General features: G+C 60.5%; 2 protein-coding genes across 2 annotated transcripts in view; both read left to right on the top strand.

Moving 5' to 3' along the window:
* LOC119533128 (cholesterol 24-hydroxylase) overlaps window positions 1-13,484 on the top strand; it is a 30,357-nt gene extending 16,873 nt beyond the window's left edge. The window contains exons 6-15 of the mRNA XM_037835242.1: window positions 1,074-1,212; window positions 1,896-2,006; window positions 2,874-3,024; window positions 3,229-3,291; window positions 5,503-5,575; window positions 8,488-8,572; window positions 9,268-9,378; window positions 11,882-11,970; window positions 12,561-12,627; window positions 12,861-13,484. Coding sequence (XP_037691170.1) covers window positions 1,074-1,212; window positions 1,896-2,006; window positions 2,874-3,024; window positions 3,229-3,291; window positions 5,503-5,575; window positions 8,488-8,572; window positions 9,268-9,378; window positions 11,882-11,970; window positions 12,561-12,627; window positions 12,861-13,031 — 1,060 coding nt within the window. The 3' untranslated portion in view covers window positions 13,032-13,484. The remainder of the gene's footprint in view (window positions 1-1,073; window positions 1,213-1,895; window positions 2,007-2,873; window positions 3,025-3,228; window positions 3,292-5,502; window positions 5,576-8,487; window positions 8,573-9,267; window positions 9,379-11,881; window positions 11,971-12,560; window positions 12,628-12,860) is intronic.
* Window positions 13,485-23,083: 9,599 nt separating this feature from the next.
* Window positions 23,084-23,507, top strand: part of EML1 (EMAP like 1) — a 225,621-nt gene continuing 225,197 nt past the window's right edge. The window contains exon 1 of the mRNA XM_037831901.1: window positions 23,084-23,195. Coding sequence (XP_037687829.1) covers window positions 23,168-23,195 — 28 coding nt within the window. The 5' untranslated portion in view covers window positions 23,084-23,167. The remainder of the gene's footprint in view (window positions 23,196-23,507) is intronic.

Here is a 23,507-nt window from a genome sequence, read left to right as displayed (position 1 = left end):
GGCTTAAAGCAACAGAAATGTCTTGCCCCACAGTTCTGGAGGCTGCAAGTCTGAGATCAGGGGTCGGAGGGCCATGCTCCCTCTTCAAGGGGAGACCTTGTCCCTCGCCTCCCCTGGCGGCCGGTGGGTGCCCACCTGTGGTGACCCATAGTCGGGACGGCCAGACCCAACCTCTGCCTCCGCCACATGTGTCTTTCTCCCTGTCTCCTGTTCACTGTCCACGTCTCCTCTTCCTGGAAGGACCCCGGTCGTCCTGGATTAAGGGCCTGCCCTCCCCCTGCCTGGCCTCATCCTAATTAACCACATCTTCAAAGACCCTGTTTCCAGATGGGGTCACATTTATGGACTCCGAGTTAGGGCTTGAACATGTCATTTTCAGGACACAATTCAATCCATAATAGTAATATTAAAATTGTTAACATCAAAATTACTTTTAATTCCAAAAGAATCCCACTCTTCTAGTAAAAATTCGGGCACTCCAGAAATACGTAGTGCACTCCCTCGGGGTGACCGTTTCCATGAGGTTGGCACACATCCCGCCGTACCTCTTTCCAAGCGCAGTGCCTGGGAGACGTGCCGGGTTGGGTGCTGTGGGCTGGGAGCTTGGAGCGGCAGGTGGCACCTGAGGGCCTGTTTCCGTGTAGCGCTGGGCTCTGCGATTGCTCAGAGGGAGGCCTGGGTGGGGCAGGTAAGGAGAGAGGTAGGAGGGGACCCAGGGTGGCTCTGTCATGGACTGCAGGAACTCCAGGGTTCTTTCGTCCCTTCCTTCCCCATTTTCTGGAGTTTCTACACTGCCCCGTCCCCTGGGAGTCAGAGTTGAGGGGGCTGCAGTAGCAGACAGAGAACCTGGGGACTCACTATGACGAGGTGAAAGGGACAGCGTGCATCGTGAGTGCAGGAGGATGGTGCAGACTCCAGGGCTTAGCACAGCCGGAGGGGCCTGGTGAGCTGGGTCATGCACCCCCATCTGCACGAGGGGTACAGCCTCCTCCCTGCAGAGACCGAGGGCAGCAGGACAGCCCGCAGCAGGGGGCTGGCCCCGGTGGCTGCTGATGGCTCTGCCATTTCCCCAGCTCCCTGGTTAGCTTGATGGAGACGTTCAACGAGAAGGCTGAGCAGCTGGTGGAGATCCTGGAAGCCAAGGCGGATGGGCAGACACCCGTGTCCATGCAGGACATGCTGACCTGCACCGCCATGGACATCCTGGCCAAGGTGATGGGCAGACAGATGATCATCTCAGGGTGGGGGGCCTTCCCTCCTGCTCCCCTGTCCTTTTCCTCCCGCTCCCCTGCGTGCCGACAGGCCCTTCTCTGTGCTGGGTCCTCCATATATTTCCTGTTCTTGAATATGCCAGACAGCCTAGTGTGAGATTGGGGGTCTGAACTCATTTTCTAGAAGCAGACCCCAAGAGGAGCAGGCCTGACCTGTGGCTGTCAGCGGCAGAACCAGGACTCACTCTCAGGTCTGCCTGACCCTGAGCCCTGAGCCTGCCCCACCGTCCCCCCCAGGGCTCTTCACCCCACCTGCTGCAGGGGCCCCGGTAATCCCAGGCCCCATTAGAAGGCTGAGCGAGGGCAGTGAGTGAGGACGCCTCGTTAGCACTCTCATTATTCAGACAATTGGCCGTGCAGCTGCACATAGAAGGTTGTGTTTCAGGGAAGTGCATCTTGCTAAGGAAGGAAGCTAAGGTTTATTGAGCAGCTACTGTGTGCTACTCAATCCTTACAGCATCCCCTGGGGTTGGAAGTATCACAGGCCACTGTAAGGAGTCAATGAGATGAGGCCCAGAAATGCTTAGCCCAGGGCCTGGTCTCCAGCTGTCTGATGCCCCGCTCCTCCCGGGACCTGCTGGCCCCTGTGCCCGAGGCATGACTGGGCTTTTCTCGATCCCCCAGGCAGCTTTTGGGATGGAGACCAGCATGCTGCTGGATGCCCAGAAACCACTGCCCCAGGCAGTGAGAGTGATGTTAGAAGGGATCACCGCCTCCCGCAGCACCCTGGCAAAGGTACTACTTCAGCCTCCCCCCGGGGGGGCCCGGCCACCATTGCCTGTGCAGCCCTCATTTGCTGAAGCACCTCCTCCAGTGATTCTTCCAGGGAGGGTTTTGAGATCTAGCATGTCTGAAGTGACCTAATTCACCCTCTGAATCAATTAGGATTTGTGTTCATCACCTGGTGCAGATACACCAAATCAAAATGCTTAAGTAAAATAAGAGTTAATCTATCTCTCACTTAAAATGATCCCTGGGTAATCTGGGGTGGTTGGGATGGCTCCACAATGTCAGATGTTCCTGGCATTTCATCTTTCTGTCCCATGGTCCTCAGCATTATCACCTCATTATCATAAAATAGCTGCCACAGCTCCAGCTTTCACCTCCTTGTTCCAGGCATGAAGAAGGAAGAAGGGGGGAAGGTGGCGCCTGAGTTGATCTCCAGACAGATGCCCAGGGCCCCCTCCTCTTCCCTGGGACTTCAGCCCCTGGGCCTGCAGCCCCTTGGTGCCACCCTCTCCTTTTGGCAGTTGATTCCACTTCACTTCCCTCTAGCTGAGGTTTCCTCTTTTGACAGAATTCTAACTGCTTCCATCCTTCAGGGTCCCTTCTTATGTTCCAGTGTTCTGTGGAGATTTCTGAAGGCATTTCCCCCATAATTTCTAGGGATTTGGTGTAGGAAGGGGAGGCTGGTGATGCTTGGGCTCAGTTGGCCGTCTCCATCTAGTCTCCCTGTCTACTTTATCTCTTCTAGACTTTTCTCTCATTGCTCTGACCTCCCACCTTGCCCAACTGCTGTGGATTTCTGAAGTCACTTTGGGGTTGGGGGAGAGGGGAGAGGGGACGTGGCCGGTCCGCCATCTTGCCTGGACCCCCGTCTAGTTTCTACCAGGGAGGAGGAAGCAGCTGCGCGAGGTCCGCGAGAGCATCCGCTTCCTGCGCCAGGTGGGCAAGGACTGGGTCCAGCGGCGCCGCGAGGCCCTGAAGAGGGGGGAGGCCGTCCCCGCGGACATCCTCACGCAGATCCTCAAAGGTGCGCCGTCTCCCTCGGGGGCTGTGGCGGGCACGGGGGGCTCCCCGTCGGGGTCACTGGCCACGGCTGACTGCAGCCGTCTCCGCCTGGCTCGGGGTGGGGACAGACATTTGGTTATTTTGTGAGGCCGGGAAAGGGAGCGAGGGGTTCGGAGAGTCACAGACGTCCGCTGCCGGGGAACCGAGACCCTCCTTTGTCTTTCAGCTGAGGAGGGGGCCCAGGACGAGGAGATTCTGCTGGACAACTTTGTCACCTTCTTCATTGCCGGTTTGTAGCTCCGGTGGTGCAGAGATTTGCAGAAATGCTTTCCCTGAGCCTGAGAGGTTTTCCAGCTGCCTGAGCGCGGGAGGGGAAAGCAGGTGTCCTCGCAGCCTGGGGGGGATCCGGGAGGTGCTCTTGGAGCCGAGCAATTGTGGGGATTTGTGAAGCTGCCTCTTCGGGCCCCGGAGAGCCTGGTGTGTGAATTCAGGGTCCCCCTCACTCAAAATTTTGGGGAGACCTCCATCAGTCTAACACAAAAAGGTGGGCTGAACAACTTCCCAGCTTTATCTTTCAGTCATTTCCTCAGAAATTATTTCCTGCACGCCACTTCTCACCTAGAAAACTCCTCCTTGCCCTTCACACCCACCCCTGGATGCCCATCTCAGGGAAGCCTTCTGTGGTCGCCCAGATGCAGCAAGACGCTCATGGGGGCACCCGGACCTCTTCCCCAGGCGTCTGCAGTGTTACACTGTGGATTTATCCGGGGTCATTTGATGGGGTCTGTCTTCCCCGCTAGACCACCTGCTCCGTGCATGAGGGGTGACGCTGTTTTGCGGCCTGTATTCCCAGGGCCTGATGAACCGAATGAGGGCAAACAAGATGAGGCACAGACAGACAGACAGACAGATAGTGACTGGGAGCCTTGCTGGGCAGTGGGTTTCCCGAGGAGGAAGCACGCGAGCCTGCTGCCTTAGTTTCCTGGGGCTGCTGTGACAACATGCCACAGATTGGGGGGCTTAAAGCGACAGACGTGTTGTCTCACGGTCCTGGAGGTTAGAGGTCCAAACCCGGGTGTCAGCCGGGCTGGGGTGCCCCTGACACCTGGGGTGGGGAAGGGGGAAGTCTTCCTCGCCTCTCCCAGCTTCCGGTGGCTGCTGGGCATCCTGGGTGCTCCCTGGCTTGTGGGTGCATCACCCCAAACTCTGCCGCCACTTCTCCTGGCCTTCTTCTCTCATGTCCGTCCATGCACCCACATTGCCTGTGCTTATAGGGACACCAGTGTCACATCACACCCTGATGTCCTAATCCTCATCTATTTCCAAATAAGGTCATGTTGACGGGGCAGGGGTTAGGGTGTGAACAGATATGGGGGGGGCACCTCAACCCATCACACCTGCCTTTCCTGCAAGAGGGTGGGAGGGCCGAGGTGTCTGCCAGGTGTCCGGGGCAGGGCCCCCAGGTGGGGAGAAGCAGATGCTCCAGGAGGGTTGGAGCAAGACCTGAGGGTGCCGTTGTCTGCACAGGCCGGGGGGTCCTCGGTGAGGGGCGGGTGTGGCCTGCGAGCCAGGAGTCCAGGCCCCTGGGTGTGGGTCCCCCATAGCCCAGCTCTGTGGCCAGGGCCTCAGTCTCCTTATCTGTCGAATGGGGGCCCTGAGATATGCTCCAAGCGCCCAGCCAGCCCTAACACTCCGGTGAGAATTTGATCAGGCCTCACGTCCTTCCAGCCCACCCCGAGCCCTGTGAGGGTGCCGGCAGGAGGGCAGGAGGGCTGCAGCTCGCCTTCTGTTTCCTCGTGTGGAAACTGAGGCCCAAGGGGGAAGCTCCCCACGGGAGCCACAGCTGAGGTGCAGAGCCAGGTCGGGGCCAGGATGTCCGGCTGCGTCTGCTCACCCACCCACGGGAACCCCAGCACCTACCTGCTCTGAGGTGAGACCCTCTCACCTTAGAGCAGGCCGGCCGAGGCTCCAGAAGCTGTACCCTTTATGCCACTTGCACCAAGTTAGAGGATTTCACGTCTATGCACTTGACCTGCCAGAAATCAAAACCCGCCCTCCTGGACCTGCCCCCAAATACCCCACTGGGGGCAGCCGCCCTGGGCCCTGCGGGGACTGGAGGTGTCTGCACCCCACCTCAGCCGCCTGGGGGGCCCTGGTTCAAAGCCTTGATTTACATGGCAGCTCTGCTCTTCTTGTCATGTGACCCCAGAGAGTCACAATCCCCTCCGGCCCAGTGTTCTCTTTCACAAACAGGGTGACTGACCCTCCCAGGCCAGGGTAAAGAGGATGGGCTGAGGACAAGACGTTTCCACGTGAAGCTGGAAGCACAGGGAGCAAACGCCACCCACTTGACCACACTGCAGCGGGGAGGCCCGTGTCCTTCACACCCAGATGTCCTCGGGCTGGATGTGGAGGCCTGCCCTGCCAGGAGGGTCCTGGGGTCCCAGCGGCAGCCCCCGGCCCCTGCTGGAGCTGCCCTCCTCCTCCTCCTTTCCCACAGGCCACGAGACCTCAGCCAACCACCTGGCCTTCACGGTGATGGAGCTGTCACGCCAGCCCGAGATCGTGGCCAGGTAAGGGGGCTGCCCTGCAGGCTGGCAAAGGGGTTATCTGAGGTCGTGTGTCCAGGGGGCCACCTGACATGCCCCCCACGGCCGAGCCTCCTCAAACGTGCCCTGCTCCCCTCCACACTGGGGCCTTGGCACGTGCTGCTTCCTCTTCTGGACATGCTTCTCCCTGCCCTTCTGGAGAACCGTGCCACTGCCTCCTCCTCCTCCAGAAAAGCTACCTCTGACCCCTGAAGTTGCCACCCTGTGCCTGTCCCTCCTGGCCTCATCCCAGCTCACGAGCTTATCTCTTCTGGGACCGTTTGCTCCACGTCTCTTTCAGCCGTGAGACCGGAAGCTCCCAGAGGGCAGGGAGTGCTCGTGGCTCTGTCCGTCCCCACCTGTCCGTAGGGCCTGGCCGGAGGCTGACACTGAGCACTGAGCAGAATTCCAAGCAATGTGCCGAGGGAGAGCTGCCTCTGCCAGGAGGACGGATGAGGCCAGCCCTGGGAGGGGCATTTAAGCTGGGCCGGCTGTTCGTTTCCTTAAATACAAAATGCACGGAGAGCAGTTTCCCCCGAGGACTGTTACTCACGCCCACCGAGCCAGATGTGAAAGCCCCGTGCGCACACACAGGCCTGAGGGACGGGAGCCTGGGGAGGTGGGCAAAGGCCTTCGATTGCAGTGGTTAGTCATCCTGAGCACAAACAAATGGACTGGAAGGAACGCTTAAGAATCTACACTCGTTTCTTGATTTTTAAAATATATTAGTAATATGCACTATATTAAAAAATAGGAAAAAGCAGAAAAGTTAAAATAATAATAATTAAAAAACCCAACCCATGGCGCCCCGCCGTCCCGGAGACAATTCACTATTAACTCCTGGATCTCTTTGTTCACCACCTTTTTGTCTATCCACGTCTTTGGTGTAGTTTTTGTCGTCTGGTTGCCTCGCTGGCTTTTATTCACAGGGGGCTGTATTCACCACAGCACCCCACGTTGTGGTCACCCCTTCCCGAGTCCACTTTTGATGCTGTGTATTGTTCTAACCAGCGCTTGTCCTAAAGCTGGCTTAGCCAGCGGCCTTGCACCACACCTGCTGCTGTCTGCAGCTGTCGGCGGCCCTAAATCAGGCCGCGAAGGGCGTCTTCACGCACAGGCCTTGTTCTCTGGTAGGTTTTATTTCCCACAGCAGATTCAAGTGGCAAGCACAACACAAAGGGGAAATGGTCTCAGGCCCCGGGGACGTATTTCCAAATTGCTTGGGCGTTTTGTTTTGGAAGTGGCGGGAGCTGGGTGTGTTTTTAACCATAGGGCAGGGCAGTGTTTGTAAATGGGAAACCCCACACCTCATGCTTCACACTTCCTTCCATCCCTCCCCCCTTTTCTAAAAAATATTTTATTGTGGTAACATACGTATGACATACATTTCCTATTTTAGCTGTTTTTAAGTGTACAGTTCATGACATTCACAATCTTGTGCTATGAGGACCACCATCCATTACCAAAAGTTTTCCATCGCCCCAAACAGAAATGATACACTCATTAGGCAAGAACCCCCCCCTTCTTCCTCCTGCCCCCGCCCCCCATTCCTAGTAACGTCCAGTCTACTTTCTGTCTCCATGAATTTGCTTATTCTAGATATTTCATATAAGTAGAATCATACAATATCTGTCCCTTTGTGTCTGGCTTACTTCACTTAGCATAATGTGGTTTTCTTTTAATTAGAGAAGTTGTAAGTTTGCAGAAAAATCATGCAGAAAATACAGAGTTCCCATATCCCCCTCCTGTTATTAACACTGTGCAATACTTGTTACAACTGATAAAAGAATGTCATTGTAATTGTGTTATTAACTATAGTCCTTGGTTTACAATAGGATATGCAGTTTGTGTTGTATAGTCCTGTTTTTTAAAAACATTTTTATTCTAGTAACATGTATACAACCTAACCTTTCCCCTTTTAACCACTTCCCCTTCTATAATTCGGTGCTGTTAATACATTCACAGAGTTGTGCTTTCATCACCACCATCCATTTCCAAAACTTTCCCATCACCCCAAATAGAAACTTTGTACAATTTAAGCATTAACTCCCCATTCCCTACCCCTACCTTGGCCCCTGGTAACCTGTATTCTAGTTTCTGACTCTATGAGTTTGCACATTCTAATTATTTCACATAGGTGAGCTCATACAGCGTTTGTCCTTTTGTGTCTGGCTTATTTCACTCAGTGTGATGTCTGCAAGGTTCATCCCTGTTGTTGCATGCAGCAGAATTTCATTCCTTTTTACGGTTGAATAATATTCCATTTTGTGTGTATACCACATTTTGTTTATCCATTCATCAGTTGATGGGTACATGGGTTGTTTCCACCTTTTGACCAGAATGAATAATACTGTAATTAACATTTGTCTAGAAATATCCAAGTCCCTGCTTTCAAATATGTGGGGTGTGTACCTAGGAGTAGAATTTCTGGGCTATACATCAATTCTATGTTTACCTTTTTGAGGAACCAGCCTACTGCTTTCCACAATCGCTGCACCATTTTACCTTCTACCAGCAATGCTCAAGGGTGCTGGTTTCTCCACATCCTCACCAACACTTGCTATTTTCTGTTTGTTTTGTTCTGTTTTAAATGATAGCCATCCTGATGTGTAGGAAGCAGTATCTCACTGTGGTTTTGATTTGCATTTCCCTAATGGCTAATGATGTTGAGCATCTTTTCATGTTTTTATTGGCCATTTGTTTATCTTCTTTGAAGAATGTCTATTCAAGTCTCTGTCCATTTTTCAATTGTTTTTTTCCTTTGTACACTCTGGATAATAAACCCTTATCTGATACATGATTTGCAGCTATTTTCTCCCATTCTGTCCATCCCCCATTCTGAAAACCAACGTGGGACAAACTTCCTTGGAGACTGACTGCTCTGTCTTCACCCACAGGCTGCAGGCTGAGGTGGACGAGGTCATCGGCTCCAAGCGGCGCCTCGACTGCGAGGACCTGGGGCGTCTGCAGTACCTCTCCCAGGTGTGGGGTGCAGGAGAGAAGCTTCTGGGCAGAGGGCAGGACCCTGAGGTCCCCCTTTAGCATTGTGGTCCTCACAGTTGGCTGCACATGATACACACCCAGGAGACTTCGAATTTCCCGATTCCCAGGCCATCTCCAGGCCCCTGACGTCAGAACTGCAGAGGGGTGGGGTGGGGTGGGATGGGAACTAGGCACGGCATGGGTAAGCCCCGCACTGGCGGGTCCAATTAGGCAGCCCAGTTTGGAAACCCGCCCTTCGGTAAATGTGGCTGTACTGCATTTCCAGCCAGGCCTGGGCTCCACCAGCTCTCAGCCACCCCAGGGAGCCAGGCTCAGCACCCTATCTCCCTGCCAGCCACGTGTGGCAGGAGGCTTAGCCTGGTCCTGTTGGGGGCACGGCTCGTCCCCCTGTGGTTCTCAGGGGTGGCAGGAACTCAGAGGGAGGCCTGGGTCCCCATCCCAGCTCTGCGCTATGGCCTTGAACAGCTCCCTTCACCTTCTGGGCCTCAGTTTCCCCATTTGTCTTAAGGGGGGTCCTGGGGTGGATCTGGGACTCAGACTGGGACGTAGGCAGACTATCTGGGGTGCATTCAGTCCTGTGAATGGGAGCGGGAGTGGGGGTCCCGGGCACCCCGCAGAGCAGAAGGGGCTCCCGAGGTCACTCACTGCTGCCTGTCCCCCCATGGGTTCCGCAGGTCCTCAAGGAGTCACTGCGGCTGTACCCCCCCGCATGGGGCACTTTTCGCCGGCTGGAGGAGGAGACCCTGATTGACGGGGTCAGGGTTCCTGGCAACACCCCGCTGCTGGTGTGTGGGCTCCCTGGGGACCCCAGGGTGGGTGGGCCCGGCTGCCCCTGCGTGGCCGATGTGGGGGTCCCTTGCTGAGGTCGGGGAGGTCTGAGCTTGGTGATCGTCACTGCACAGGGCTTGACAGGCCGCCGTGGGCCTCATCCGAGACCTCTTCCTGCTTCCCACTGGCCTGTGTGAGCTTACGGGGGATCCTTCTGGAGGGGAGGGACCCCATTAACAGCTGAGGACACTGAGGCTCAGAGATGTTAGGTCACTGTCCTGAGGTCACACAGCCAGTTTCGCAGCTGACCTACCTGTCTCCTGTTTCCTTCTCTGTGCTCGCTCCACAGTGTCTTCTCCCCGGTGTCTGACCCGCACCCTAGTGCTCTTTTAAATGTTATATGTTTCCTTATCCATTCATTTATTCATTCATTCAGACATGCACTTATTCATAAACTCCTAAACTCACCACCCCACTCCCAAACCAGACTATAATGAGGGACCTACACCTGCCCCTGCCCCATCCCCCTGCTCTCCCCCAGGAAGTAATCGCTGTCCTAACTTTGTGTTTGCCATTCCCTCCCTTTTCCTTGTCAGCTCTGCCCCGGGTGTGTATTAACACAATAACACCATCTAAGACTTGCTCTTTGACTCAGAGTAACGATGCCTGAGGTGTGTGGAGGTTTCACACGGGCGGGTGGGTGTCCCTCTCCACTGCTCCATGATGTTCTGTCGTGCCCCTCCTCCCCCATCACTGCCCACCCTGGGGACCACGAGCATCTGGGAGGCCTCCGTGAACACTGGGCTACCGAGAGCGTGTCTGTCCATGCGTCCTGGTGCACATGGGCAGGCCTGGGCCTGGACCAGGAGGGGGTTGGCAGGGCCATAGGACAAACGAACGTGCCACTTTACAGACTAGACGGTTTCCAAAGCAGCTGCGCCGACCCGCTGCTTGTTGCTCATCCTCTGCACACTCAGTGTGTCAGAGCTCTTAATTTATATCAATTAAATCGGTGCAAAATCGAATGTCACCGTGGCCTTTGTGCTTCCCTGATCGTGGGAGACACCCCATGTTCCTTCATCTGCTTTGCCCCGTGTGTGAGACGTTTGTTCATTTCCCATCCTTCTTGGGTTATTTATCTTTCCTTCTCGATATATAGGACTTTATAAAAATTCATATATTAATCCTTTGTCAGTTATATGTGCGGCAAATGTCTTCAGATCGGTGATTGTGATGATCTGAAGTTCTTAAGTTTTTAATGGTCAGTTCTTTCATCTTATTTAAGAAATCTCTATCGTTAGGTTTGAAGGGTGTCACTTACATTTTTCTTCTAAAAATCTCCATTTTTCTTTTGGAAGTTCAGTTCTTGTCTCCCTAGAATTGATTCTGTGTGTGGTGTGAGGTAGGGATTCGCTTTTGTCTTCACATGTGGGTTACCGTGTGTCTCCAGCCCCATCTGTTGGGGAGCCCATCCTTTTCCAGGGCTCAGCCTCACCTCCCCTGCCTGCACCCACATTTCATCCACGCGGCCCTTCACACCCTTCCACTCATCCTCTTGTTTTCATCCGTGTACCAAGGCCGCTCTGCCTCGATGGCCACCTCTTTGGAATTCCCTTCCAGCAGGCAGAGCGAGTCCCCGCGGCTGACTGTCCACCCAGTGGCACCACTGCGTGGGCTCTGAGTGGACAGGCCCAGGTTCCCAGCCCAGCCCTGCTCCTGTTCGCCGAGTCATTCCCTGGGCCTCGATTTATCCCCGTAACTTGGGGGATGATGGTCCCTCAGCCACTGCTTACTGAGAAGAACCAATAAGTAAAAATCCCTGGTGCCCAGTCAGATGCCCTTTGCTGACCTCACTCCACCCCCGCCTCTGGCTTAGAGCTCAGCCCCAGGCTCGCCCTCCACCCTGGCTGCCCTGGACTCTTGGCACAGGGCACCGGGCATGGAGTGGGCTCAGGTATATGATTTGTGCAAGGGCGAGAGAGCCTGGGGCCAGCACCCAGGGCCCAAACGGGGGCAGGTTGCTTCTCCAAGGCCAGATGTATGACTTTGGAGCCAGGGCACTGGGAGGCGCCATGGCCTACAGGAGACAGGCTGGGGGGGCCTGCAGCTCCCCCACCCCACCCCAGCCCACTGAAGCGAGCCTCGTGTTGAACAACAACCCAGAGACAGTGGCCTCGTGGAGTCAGACCTGTGTGTGCATCCCCGTTTGGCCACTTACTTGCCAGGTGACCTCCGGCCATCATTGAATCTCTCTCTGAGCCTCAGTGTCCTCGTCTGGAAAATAGGGGCAGCGCAGCCCCCCACAGGCTGCACTAAGCTTAGACGGTACGGACACCCGGCCAGCCAGCCCTACATTGGGCCACCCCCTAGCTTCCAGGGGCCAGCGGATCCCACTCTTGCCCAGATGGGTGGGTGGAGTGGAGCGGGGACAGGGCAGCTGCTCTGTCATCCCCATGGTTGGGGGAGGCACGGGGGGACTGACTGTTGGCAGCAGAGACCAGTGGGTTCTCTGCCCGGCAGTTCAGCACCTACGTCATGGGGCGGATGGACACGTACTTTGAGGACCCGCTGACTTTCAACCCGGATCGCTTCAGCCCTGGGGCACCCAAGTAAGTCCCTCCTCGAGCTGCCCACACACGGAGCCCGGTGGGAGAGGGACGGCCATGACCACCTCAGGTCTGAGCCACCTGCGCCCACTGCCCACCCTCCACCCATCCCCACTGTGCCTTCACAGATCCCCATTTTTGGGGGGAGGAAATCACAGGTCAGAAGTTAGTTCACTTGCCCAAGGGGTCACAGGCAGAAAGGGGCACTGCGGGATTTGAACTCAGCTCAGCCTGGTGCTAAAGCCTGTGCTCAACCAGGACCTTATTCTGGGAAGTATATGTAATAACTTAGTGCAGCAGGGGTGGGGAGAGGGGACGCGGGGACAGGCTCCCACCCAGGCTCTGCCCAGAACCGGACGCGTGACGGAGCAAACCGGTCAGTGACACAGGACCCCGGGTGAGTCTCTGTAATCTGAGCCTGAGACGGGGGTGATGACAGCTCCTTCCAGAAGGGTCATCAGGAGACCCAGTGAGATCCTGTGGCTCCAGGGAGGGATGGTTTGTCGATCCTGTCGTCCTGGGGCTGAGGACCCCTGCGCCAGGCACTGCCAGCCATGCGGGGAGGAGGCCCCCTGACCCCTGTCTCCCCACAGGCCTCGGTTCACCTACTTCCCCTTCTCCCTGGGGCCCCGCTCCTGCATTGGCCAGCAGTTCGCTCAGGTAGGAGGGGCAGGGCTGGGTTTTCTGTCCGTCCCAGGGGCCACTGGAACAGAAGGGACCGTGGGGTGGTGGCTGAGCCCGTGCCCTGGGACCCCCTGGGTGGGGAGGCCCCTGGGCCTGGCCATGCTCCCCGTGGAGGCTGGGAGCGGTGACCTGTGGCTCAGCCGCCGGTTGACTCCCTGGTGCCACCTGCCCTCTGCTCCGCCCGCGTTCCGGCTGCCCCCCGCACCCAGATGGAGGTGAAGGTGGTCATGGCCAAGCTGCTGCAGAGGCTGGAGTTCCACCTGGTGCCCGGGCAGCGCTTCGGGCTGCAGGAGCAGGCCACGCTCAAGCCGCTGGACCCGGTGGTCTGCACCCTGCGGCCCCGCGGCCGGCCGCCCGTGCCCCCACCGCCACCCTGCTGAGGCCTGGCCTGACGGGGGGGACCCCTCGGCCCGGCCACCTGCCCCCTTCCTCCACCGCCTGCGTCGCCCCCGCCGCCTGCCCACTCTGCGCCCTTCCCCACACCCACCGCCACCCTGAACCTTTGCCCACACCACCCCCTCTGCTGAGATACCCTAACTCTTGCTCACTCCCTCAAGCCCTCTTCAGGTGTCACCTCCTCCAGGAAGCCCCCACCCCTGTCGCCCCTGCCCGGGCCAGGGGCTCTTCGTCCGTGCTCCCTTGGTCACCCAGGCTACCTCTAATGCCGCACTGACCACACTGTATTGTGAGTGTCCATTGACGTGACCGTCCACCCTGCAGGCTGTGACAGCCCGGAGGGCGTGGTCCCTGTGTGATTCTTTTCTGAGTCCTCCGTGCCAGCCAGAGGCTGGGCACAGAGGCGATGCTCAATAAATGTGTGTTGACTGCATGAATGAATGGCCGAACCGGGTCACGGCGCTCTGACCTCAGTTTTCTCATCTGTAAAATGGGGGAAATGCTGAGACCGATCTCCTGAAGGGTTGGCACAGCTCTGGGAGCTGCTAGGCCACAGATGCCCTGGAAATGCCAGCCAGACCATGCCAGCCTGGAAGACAACCGTCTGCCCCAGGTGACTGGAAGGGCCCCGGTGTTAGCTGGAGCCTGTCCCCATGTTATGTGTAACAGCATGCCCCTGGGTAGGCTGCAGGTAGGGATTCCAGCAGAGTGACAGGTTTCCAGGAGAGCTGTGGTTTGAGAGGGTCAGGGGCCGCTGACCCCCAGATGGCCCTCTCTAGGGGCAGCCTGGTGCCTGCAGGCTGAGCCTCCACACCTGCCAGCACCCACTGCCTGCCTGGCAGAACCGCTGCCCCCCTGCCCCCACCTGACCTGGCTGGAGGAGGCGACCGGCAGGGCTGCGATGCTCACAGGGGTTAGGGATGGGGGGGTGGAAAAGCCGCCCCTTCTCCCCCCAGGGCCCAGGGGTGGCCGGGGGGCAGTGAATACGCGGCCGTGTCTCCTGGGCCCAGCCAAGGGAAAGAACCTGCCCTGATTTCTCCTTCAGCATTTTGTGCAGCGAGAACAAACTGCCCTCCCCCCACCTCCACCTGGGGCACACGCCCCCAGGAAGACCCTTCACATGGCCATCTCGTTCAGGCCTTGCCACGTCCTCAGTGACAGCTCCAAGGGACTGTCCCATGGAGCAGATGGGGACACTGAAGCTCAGGGAGAAAGTTACCTGCTCAGTCCAGGTGGGGCCTGGGGTGGTTCTGGGGATGGAGGAAACACGTGTTAGGGTCCCCAGCCTCTCTGTCTCCCAGCGCAGGTGGGACAAGGGACCCGCACACGTAGTCACAGCCCAGCCCCGGGCAGGGGGCAGCCCCCAGGACACTTCCTGCAACTGCAGATTCCTTGCAGAGTGGGGGATCCGCCTGCTCCCCCAGCCCCTTACCCGTCCACCTGGGCACCCAGCAGGAGCTCATCAAGCCAACCCCACACACATACCCTCCATTTTCAGTTCCCTGCCTGAGGGGGCCCCAGAGCCCCCTGCCCACCCTGAGAACAGCATGCTGGGTAAAGCCTCCCCTCACCTGTGCAGTCCCTTCCCGCAGCCACCCCAAATGCCGCTGTCCCTCCGTCCTGCACTGCTCCCCAGCCTGCCCCACTTGAACCCCCTGACCCTATGCACCCCCTCTGCAGCTGTCTCTGAGGTTTACCACCCCCCCACACACACACACATCCCAGACCCCCACCCCATGCAGTCTGTGTGGCTGCGTCTGCACCCACAGGACGGCACCACCTTCTCCCGCCTCCTCACTGTCCAGCTGAAAGGGCCGGCGGGCATCAAGCCTCGGCACTCCAGAGGCACAGCCAGCGCCTGGAGGGTCGGCTCCCCAGCAACTTGGAGTCCTCCCAGCAGGTGGGTTCTGAGTTCCCCGGTTCCCTGGGGGAGGAAGCCAAGGCCACGGCCTCAGCCAGGCCATTGCAGAGTCAAGACTCGAACGCACAGCCCTGGGCACGCGGTGGCTTTCCGAGCTGGGCATGCGCTGTCACTGTGGGCCTGGGTCTTGCCCTCTGAGTGCTGGAACGTCAGGGGCTGGAGGGGTGAGGTCACGGGAGAAGCAGAGCCTGGATCCCCTGTGTCACCCACTGTCTGTGGGGTCAGGGCACCTGGCGTGACCCTCCTGGGCCACCTCCTCCTCCCTGACATGGGGCCTCATGGGAGGGCGGCAGGTGGTTCTCCCACCTGTCTGGAGGAGTCACCTGAGCCAGGTGAATTACAGTCTCTGGGGTGGGGCCTCCAGTCCAGGTGTGGCTGAGCCCTGGGGCCTGGCACCAAGCTGCCCGGCGGATGGAGGGGGTTAAACCCAGCCAGACTGCCTGGGGTCACATCCTGCCCTTACAGACAGGGAAACTGAGGGCCACATCCCAGAGGACTCATACTCCTACGTGGGCCGTGCTTAGCATGGAGACTGTCGTGCTAAGCTGTGTTAGCCGTTACTATTACTGCCGGTGGCGTCTTGATTGTTCGTTACCTCCAGGAGGGCGAGGCGGTGCAGTTCCCGGAAGAGCCACACGGTGGCGCCCCGGCGCAGCGCGGCCGCCGCAGTCAGAGGGGCGGCGCCTACCCGGCCCCGCGGTGGGAGGGGTCCGGAGACCCTCGGGGGCGGGGCCGAGGGGCAAGCCACGCCTCCAGTGGGCGGGGCCACGGAGAGCGCGGCCGATCGGGACCCCGCCTTGCATGGGTCGCTCGGGCACCCGCGGGCCCCGGGCGGGGTGGGGCCGCCGAGGTGGGCGAGGGGGCCGGGCGGGCCACTGTGGGGGCGCCGGGGGCCGGCGATCGCCCTTCTCCCCCTCCCGGGGAGGGCCGGGGTCTGGCCGTGGCCGCGCCGGGTGGCCTCGCCCCGAAGGGGCAGCGCGGGCGAGAAGCCCCCCGGGCGGGGAGAAAGGAACGGGGGCGGGGGGCGGGTGCAGGCCGTGGTCCCCCTGCCGCCCGCGAGCGAGGGGCCCTGTGCCCTCCGCAGACGCCCCCTCCCTGGCTGTGCGGCCTGGGGCCGTGGCCGCCCTCTCTGAACCCCTCCCTGGTCTGTAACCCTGGCTGGGGCTGTGAGGGGAGTCATGGAGAAGTGGGGGGCACGGAGCTTTGGGTCCACACTCTCACCCCCAGTACCCCCACCCCAGGGAAACTGCCAGCCCGCAGTCTACTGGCCGGGGGCCTCCCTCCCTCCCCAGGCCCCTGATTGCTCCGTCTGAGCAGAGCCGCCCCCCATCCCTTGGCCCCGGTCCTGGGGGCTGGAGATGAGGGAGCCCGGGCTGACCCAGCTCTCAGGGGGCACGTGGCCCAGGCCCGGCTGAGGGGAGCCCCCAGGAGCCTTGGTTGGCAGGTTGGGGGAGAAGCTCGGCCAGCACTGGCCAGTGGGAGGCTGTTTTCCCGGGGGTCTGGGTGCCAGGGCTGGAAGCTGGTGCTGGAGTCGCCGGGTGGCAGTGGCAGCCATCGTGGGTGGGCACGGGGGTCAGCGGCCACCCCGGAAGGTTCTGGCACCTGGCTGGGAGGTGTGGCTTCCATCACAAGGACCCGCCCAGGAGGACCCCGAAGCCCCGTGAGGAGGGGCCCAGTGGCAGGGGCAGGAGGGTCCCAAGCCGGTGTTGATCCCCTCGCACGGGCAGCTGCTTTCCTCCAGGCAAGTGGTCTCCTGAGGAGCGTGTGACCCAAAGAGGTTCCCAGTCCCCCTCGGGTGGTGACTCAGATCTGTCTGCCTGGACCCTTCTCTGCTTGGATGTCCAGAGTAACCCCAGCTGGGGGTGGGTTGGGGGTATTTCTGGCAGGTGGCGGGGACTTACCGGGGGAGGGTCCCTTCTCTGAATCGGGGTGGGGTCGGTGGGTTCCTGGCCCTTCTTTGCCCTGGAGCCTTAAAGACACTTGCTTCTCCCCCAAACCAGCCCCTTCATGGTGAGGAACCACAGGCCGCCTCTCCTGGGGCTGCTCGCCGTGGGCAGCCCTGCCGGTGGGAGGGAGCCTGGCTGCCTGTGGGGGGGTCACCCCCAGCGGGACGTGGCCTGGAGGGTCCTCCAGTCCCCAAGGGGACCCTCCCAGAATGGGGGACCAGCATGTCAGCCTCCCAGCCTTGCCACCTCCCTGGGCCACACTGTGCCGAGTCCAGCCTGAGGGCTGCCCAGGAAGTCCCTCCATTCCCCGGAGGCGGTGGGGGTCGAATGAGCGGGTCCAGGCTGGGTCCTGGGCGGTTGGAGGCACAATAAATGATGGTCACTCCCTCTTCGCTCCCTCGTGCTTTCCGCGACCCCTATGGCGGGAGGGGATGCCCAGGACGGGGGCACAGCGAGCAGGGGCAGGCCGAGGGAGGGGCAGGTGGCCTTCACCCCCTTCTCCCTGCCCCCAGGCGGCCCGGCCAGGGGAGGGACGTGGGCCTCGGGGCAGAGGCCGGTGGGAGCGGGTGGCTGGCGGAGAGGTGGGTGTGGACAGGTGCGGCAGCTGCACCGGGGCCTTGGCTGGGGCCTGAGCCCGGGCACCGGGCGGCTGCTCCCTGGAGGCCCTGGGGGTCGGCGATTGGTGTCCTGACAGAGCTGGCTGGGGTCTCCAGACCAAGCCCCTGGAGGTGGGGGCTGCCCAGGTGGCCTGGCACGGGCCCTGCCGGGAGCCCCAGGGCAGGAGGTCAGGGCCCGGGAGGCCTCCCCACCAGCCCCCTGCCCCCTGGGCTGCACCTGGCCCTAGCACCCACCACCACCCCCCTCAAATGGCCATGGCTCCTCGGCCAGAGCCCCAGAGGTGAGGGGGCTGCGCCAAGGAGCCCAGGGGCTGCCACTCCTTGCCCCCAGGGATCCCACCCCCCATGCAGGATGGGCCTCTCAGCGTCTTCCCTGGCTGGGAGACCAGATCCCAGAGCTGGGCGCAAGTGTGTGAGCTTGTCTGTGTGGGTGCACCTGGGTGTCTGTATGTATGTCTGCATGTGATGTGTGTGTTTGTGTCTGCATGTGTGTTGCATGTGTCTACGTGGCTGGGTGTAGTCTCTGTGTGCATCTGTGGGTGTGCATGTATATCTGTGTCTGCATGTATGATGTGTGTGTCTGTGTGTGTCTATTTGTGTGTCTCTGTGTCTCTTTGTGTGCATCTGTTTGTGTATATCTGTGTGTGTCTGTCTGTGTCTGTGTGTGTGCCTGCTTGCTGTCTCACAGTGTATCTCCATGTGTCTCCATGGCCTCCAGGCCCCTATCTTTCCTTGTGTGTGTGTCTGTGTGCGTCTCTGTGTGTGTGTATGTGTATGTCTCTTTGTGTGCATCTGTTTGTGTATATCTGTGTGTCTTTGTGTCTGTGTGTGTGCCTGCTCACTGTCTTGCAGCGTACCTCCACGTGTCTCTGTGGCCCCATGTCCCTATATTTACATGGTGTGTGTGCCTCCGTGTGCTTGTGTGTGTGTGTCTGCTCTGTCTCCCCGTCTGTCTGCGTGTGAGCCTGCGTGTGTGCGTCTCAGCGTCTGCGTGGCTCTGACGGGACCTGAGCCACCAGGCATCTGGACTAACCAAGGCAGCGGGAGGGAGGGCCCGGGTGGGATTTGTCACTGAAGCCTGTGTGTGCCAGGCACCTGGTGCCCGTCACGCCCTCCATCCTCACCCAGACGTCAGCCCCACAGCCCAGGAGGGGTGTCCGCCTTGTGTGCTGGCCATCCGTCCTGGAGCATGCCCCGTCCTGCCTCTGTGCACAGCTGGGACGCCTGGGCCCAGGTGGCTGGGTCCTGAGCAGGGAGGAGACGCCAGGTGTGCGGGCTGAGCGTGGGGAGAGCAGGTGCCACTGGGGAGGGGGGTTGGGAAGTCGGGGCTCTTCCGGGTCCGGCGACCCCAACACGCTCGGACGCCCCTCCCGCCTGTGACCACGCGGTCCCCTGACCTCATCGTCCCTCCGGGGACACTTCCCTCCCAGCACCGCTGCTGGCTGGCCGAGCAGTGGGGACCCCCACGCCGGCCTTTCTCCGGGTGGGGAGCAGGTGAGGGCACGAGGTGCCAGGGCTGCTGGGGCACAGGGGAGGCCCAGCGACGGCGCTGCCAGGCCCAGGCCCGCTCAGCCTCAGTGCTCTCTCCCGTGGAATGGGACAGTGTCTTCGTCCCGAGACAGCTGTGGAGTCAGGGCCCTGGCCGGTGTCCAGTAAATGTGCACCCCCTCTTCTTCCTGTTCCCCCGAGAGACCCCAGTTCCTCCCTGCCCCCCCACGAGCTGCCCACCTCCCCTCTGGCCACATGCCCCCCACGCTCGGCAGCCCCGTCCGTTCCCGGAGGGCCAGGGCTCCCCCACCCCCAGCCTCCCCACATTCTGCTCCCGCCAGGCCCTCCCCCTCCCACCCCTCTGTGGAGGGTCTGTCCCCTGGGGGTCTCTGCTGAAAGACGCCTGCCGGGAGAGGGACCCTGACACCCGCCCCGCTGCCTGGGCCGCCCTGCCCTGCCCTCCTGACCTCGTTTTCTGGACGAGTGGCGCCTTCCCCCACCCAGGCCCGAGCCCGGAAGCCCATGAGCCTCACCGGGTGGCTGAGCTCTCACTCAGGCCCAGGTACCAACTGCCCCATCGCGGGAGCCCCCCGAGGGGGTGTGGGGAGGCGGCAGGCGCGGGCCGGGAGCCTCCTGGGGGGCCCGGTCCTGCCCGAGGAACACAACAGCTGGAGGCGGAGCTGCCTCTCGTGTACACGCACTCCCCACACGCATGTCCACACTCCTACACACATACGACACACGCACGTGTACACACTCCATGCAGCAGTATACCCACACACATTCCCCCACATCTACACACTGCACACCCAGTAGCACACACACACATGCACACGCTCCCCACACACACACATGCTCCCACACGCACGTGTACACACTCATACACAGCAGGTGCGTCCCCTCATGTACACCCCCACCTGTCCACACTCCTCTGTGTGCACATACACACAATCACACAGCAGTACACACACGCATATTGTCACACACGTTCTTCCACACTCAGACCTTCACACCCATGCTCATGCACTTACACAACTCTTGCACATACATGCATGTGCACTCTCACATACAAGTGCATGTGCACCCGCCCACATTGTCACACACACACACACACTCACACTCACACAGAGGGCCCACCTTCAGCTGCAGTGACCTCAGGAGCAGGGAAATGCTTGTTCCCACAATGAAGAAAACAGGAAGGACTTGGGGCCGGGGACAGGAAAGGGAAGTGGCTCGGGGACCGGCTCCAGCCGCGTGGACGCTGGGCGGCAGGTTTGGGTGGGATGCAGGGACAGACAGACAGACGGCTGCAGGGAGGAAGGTGGGAAGTCCCTCCAAGGCCTCTGTGTCCACAGCCCCGGCAGGTGCCACCCCTCCGGTATCCAGGGAGAAACTGAGGCTGGGGCCGGGCTCATCCAGCCACCCGGGAGGGGTGGGGGAGCTCCGTGTCACTGTCCTGTGCCCCCCAAGGTGAAGGCTTCAGGACACGCCTGGTGACTCCTTGGCACGCCCTTCTGCAGCTGGTCTGTGGATGGAGGAGCGGCCCCCCTGCTCCGTTTGCTGGGGACCCAGCACTTGTCCCCACAAACAGTGGGTGCGGTACCTTCCACCCTGGGGCTCCCGGTCCCACTGAGGCACACCCTGTCCCTGTGGGGCCCTAGACTGAACTTGGGGCAGCCTCGTGGGTACCCGGAAGCGAGTCCCTTGCCCCGGTCATTCCAAGGCGTGTGCCCCGTCGGTCCTGAGCCCAGGGCTGCAGGAGACGAGGCCCGGATGGGGGTGAGGCTGGCGCAGGGGCTCTGCTGGAACTTCCCACCCAGAGCCTGGCCCAGGGCGGGGCGCACGGCGGGTGCTTGTCGTGCCCCAGGGATGTGGAATTGGAGGCCCCGAGGGAGGCTGCGACCTGCCCAGGGCCGCACAGCGACGCAGGGCCCAGAGGCAGGGCTGGCCCAGCCCGAGCCCTCATGCCCTCCGCTGCCTGGAGCCTGCTGCAGTGGCACAGGAGGGGCGAGCGAGGGGCTGGGCAGGTGGGCTCCGGGACGCCCCTTTCCCGTCCCTGCCCCCTCCCCGATGTTGCAGTGGCCACCCACTGAGACCCACTGCTGCTCAGCCCGCACCCTGCCTGGTGCTTGGCACAATCCCATTCCATTCTTGGGGAGCCCTGGCAGGTGAGACACCCCCCCCACACCTGGCAGGCGAGGACCCCAGATTCTCTCCTGCTGACCTGCATGGGCTCCACCCTGCTGCACACAGCCTGCCCAAGGCACAGGGGAGCTGTGTTTCCGGCACCCCGGAGTCAGCCTGGAATCCCACCCACGTGGTGAGGAGGGAGGAGGGGGCTTAGGGTTCCTGAGAGATGTAGGAGCGGATTTGTTTTATCTTTTTTATTTTCCCTTACAACACACAGACTCAGGTAGGAGGGACACGGGGTGACCCATGACCAACAGTTCTGGTCTGCTGGGACCAAGGGGGGTTCCCAGGATGCACATAGGAAGGTCAGTGCTAACACAGGGAAGGTCCCAGGCAGGCCAGGACGAGCCGTTCACCCTAGAGGGCCCCCCAAAGCCATTTAATCCACCATCTTGACCTTCCTTGACTGGGTCCCCACCAGGGAACGTCTAGCCCCCTGCTTGCACACCTCTGGTGATGGTGAGCCCATCACCTGGCAGAGCAGTGAGAGCCAATCAAGAGGTGGACACAGGCAGGACCAAGCTTCTACAGCATAGTGAGGTCAGAGATGGTGGAGAAGAGCACCCGGGCGGTGGAGGCACAGACAGACTTCCCAGAGGAAGCGGCAGCACCGGCTCCCTCCTCCAGGAAGCCCCCCCTGACTTCCCTAGCCCTCGATGCTTCCGCTTTCACAAGCACCAATGTTCCTGTCTACTCAGGTAGCCACTGCCTCTCGTCCTTGCCAGGTACCCTGGCCCCTCTCCAGTCAGGTTTTCCTCTCTCATACCTTTGCACCTGCTGATCCCTCTTCCTGAAATTCCCTCTCCTCCCCACACAAACCTTACTTATCCCTTAAAGACTTTAATGCCATCTCTTTCAGGAAGCCCTCCTGGATTTCTCTCTCCCTTTCTCTCCAAGCTACGGCACTCCCTCTGTCTCTGCATGGAGGACCAGTGGACCTTGAGCCCAAGGGGACTGGAGTGTAGGCATTGCAACATAGGCCCTATGAAGCCCAGACCCAGGAACTCAAGCCAGGAGCCCAGAACCTTCCACTGGCCTCATTGTTATAGCCCCCGGCTCAGCCCCTTGGCTGGACCTGCCCTTCACCATGTGGGGACCCAGGAGAAGGGCTGGATTGGCCCCTAGCCAAGTATATAGCAGGCGCATACTAAGAGCTGGCTGGAGTGTGTTACCTCACCCTGCATTTCCTGAGCACTGCTCTGTGTCAGGCAGTCACGTGGCTGCCCCCTGGGAGCCCGTCTCCATCTCCCGTCCATCCAGCACATGGGGGGCAGTCGGCACCAGTAGGTGCCCAATGAGTGCTGGCTGCTCTTAGTCTGCCAAACAACCAAAGGCCGGCGTCGTGTCTTCCTGTAGCCTTGGGGACAGACAGCCCGGCTCCAGATCCCGGTCGTGCGTCTGACAGGCTGTGTGGCCTTGGGTGGGTCAGTTAACTCCTCTGAGCCTGTGCTCCACCCATGCAATGGGCTCGGCAGTCGTGGCTGCTCGGGAGAGCTCCTGGCACCAGGCACAGACTCCGCGGGTAGCATCACTCATTAGCCTCCTTCCCCAATGCCCATAAATGACCATCACTGGCCGGGTGGAACCATTCCCAGGGAGGGAGCGAGCAGGCACCCCGGGGTCCCCTGGAGCTGGGGCCCCAGGGCCTGACCATGTGCCCGGGGTGGGGGCAGCTTCTCAAGCGACATTCCAGGGCTGCCTGGGAGAGGCGCCGGGCGGGGGAGGGCCGTGCCCAGATATATCCACCAATCGCGTGGGCTCCTGGCACCGGAGCCCATTCTTATCTGCCCAGCCCAGCATGGGGGGGTGGCCAGGCTGGCCGGGGCGGGACCCTGCCTGGGGCTGGACACTGAGCTGGGCCGGCAGCTCCCAGCCCGTAGCCTGGTGGGTGACGGCCACCAAGGGCTCCACACGTCCCTGCAGGCCGGTGACCAGCCGGCCACCCGTGTCCCTGCACCATGTCGGACGGCGAGGGCCCCTCGGCCGGTGAGTGGCAGCGCTATATTTACCTGCTGTGGCTCCGGTTGCAGAGCCAAGGGCGCCGGTCGCCGAGGGCACAGGGTCCCCGCAGGCCGACGGCAGCTGTGGGGCCGGGCAGGGGTCTAGACCTCCTTCCTACCGGCGTGACGCCTGTGGGGCCCGCGACCCTCGAGGGGCAGCTTGGCTTCTGAGGCTGAGTCTCTGCCGCTTCCCTGGGCGCCCCCGGGGCCGGGACAGGAAGCTGAGTCTGCTGCAGGCTCCCCCGGAGCTGACCCCGGGGCCCCTGGAACTGCCTGTACACACGCGAGCGTGAACCCT

The sequence above is a fragment of the Choloepus didactylus genome, chromosome 4 (assembly GCF_015220235.1).
Source record: "Choloepus didactylus isolate mChoDid1 chromosome 4, mChoDid1.pri, whole genome shotgun sequence".
Taxonomy (NCBI): domain Eukaryota; kingdom Metazoa; phylum Chordata; class Mammalia; order Pilosa; family Megalonychidae; genus Choloepus; species Choloepus didactylus.
The sequence above is the reverse complement of the archived record's forward strand: the minus strand, read 5'-3'. Positions and strand labels throughout refer to the sequence as shown.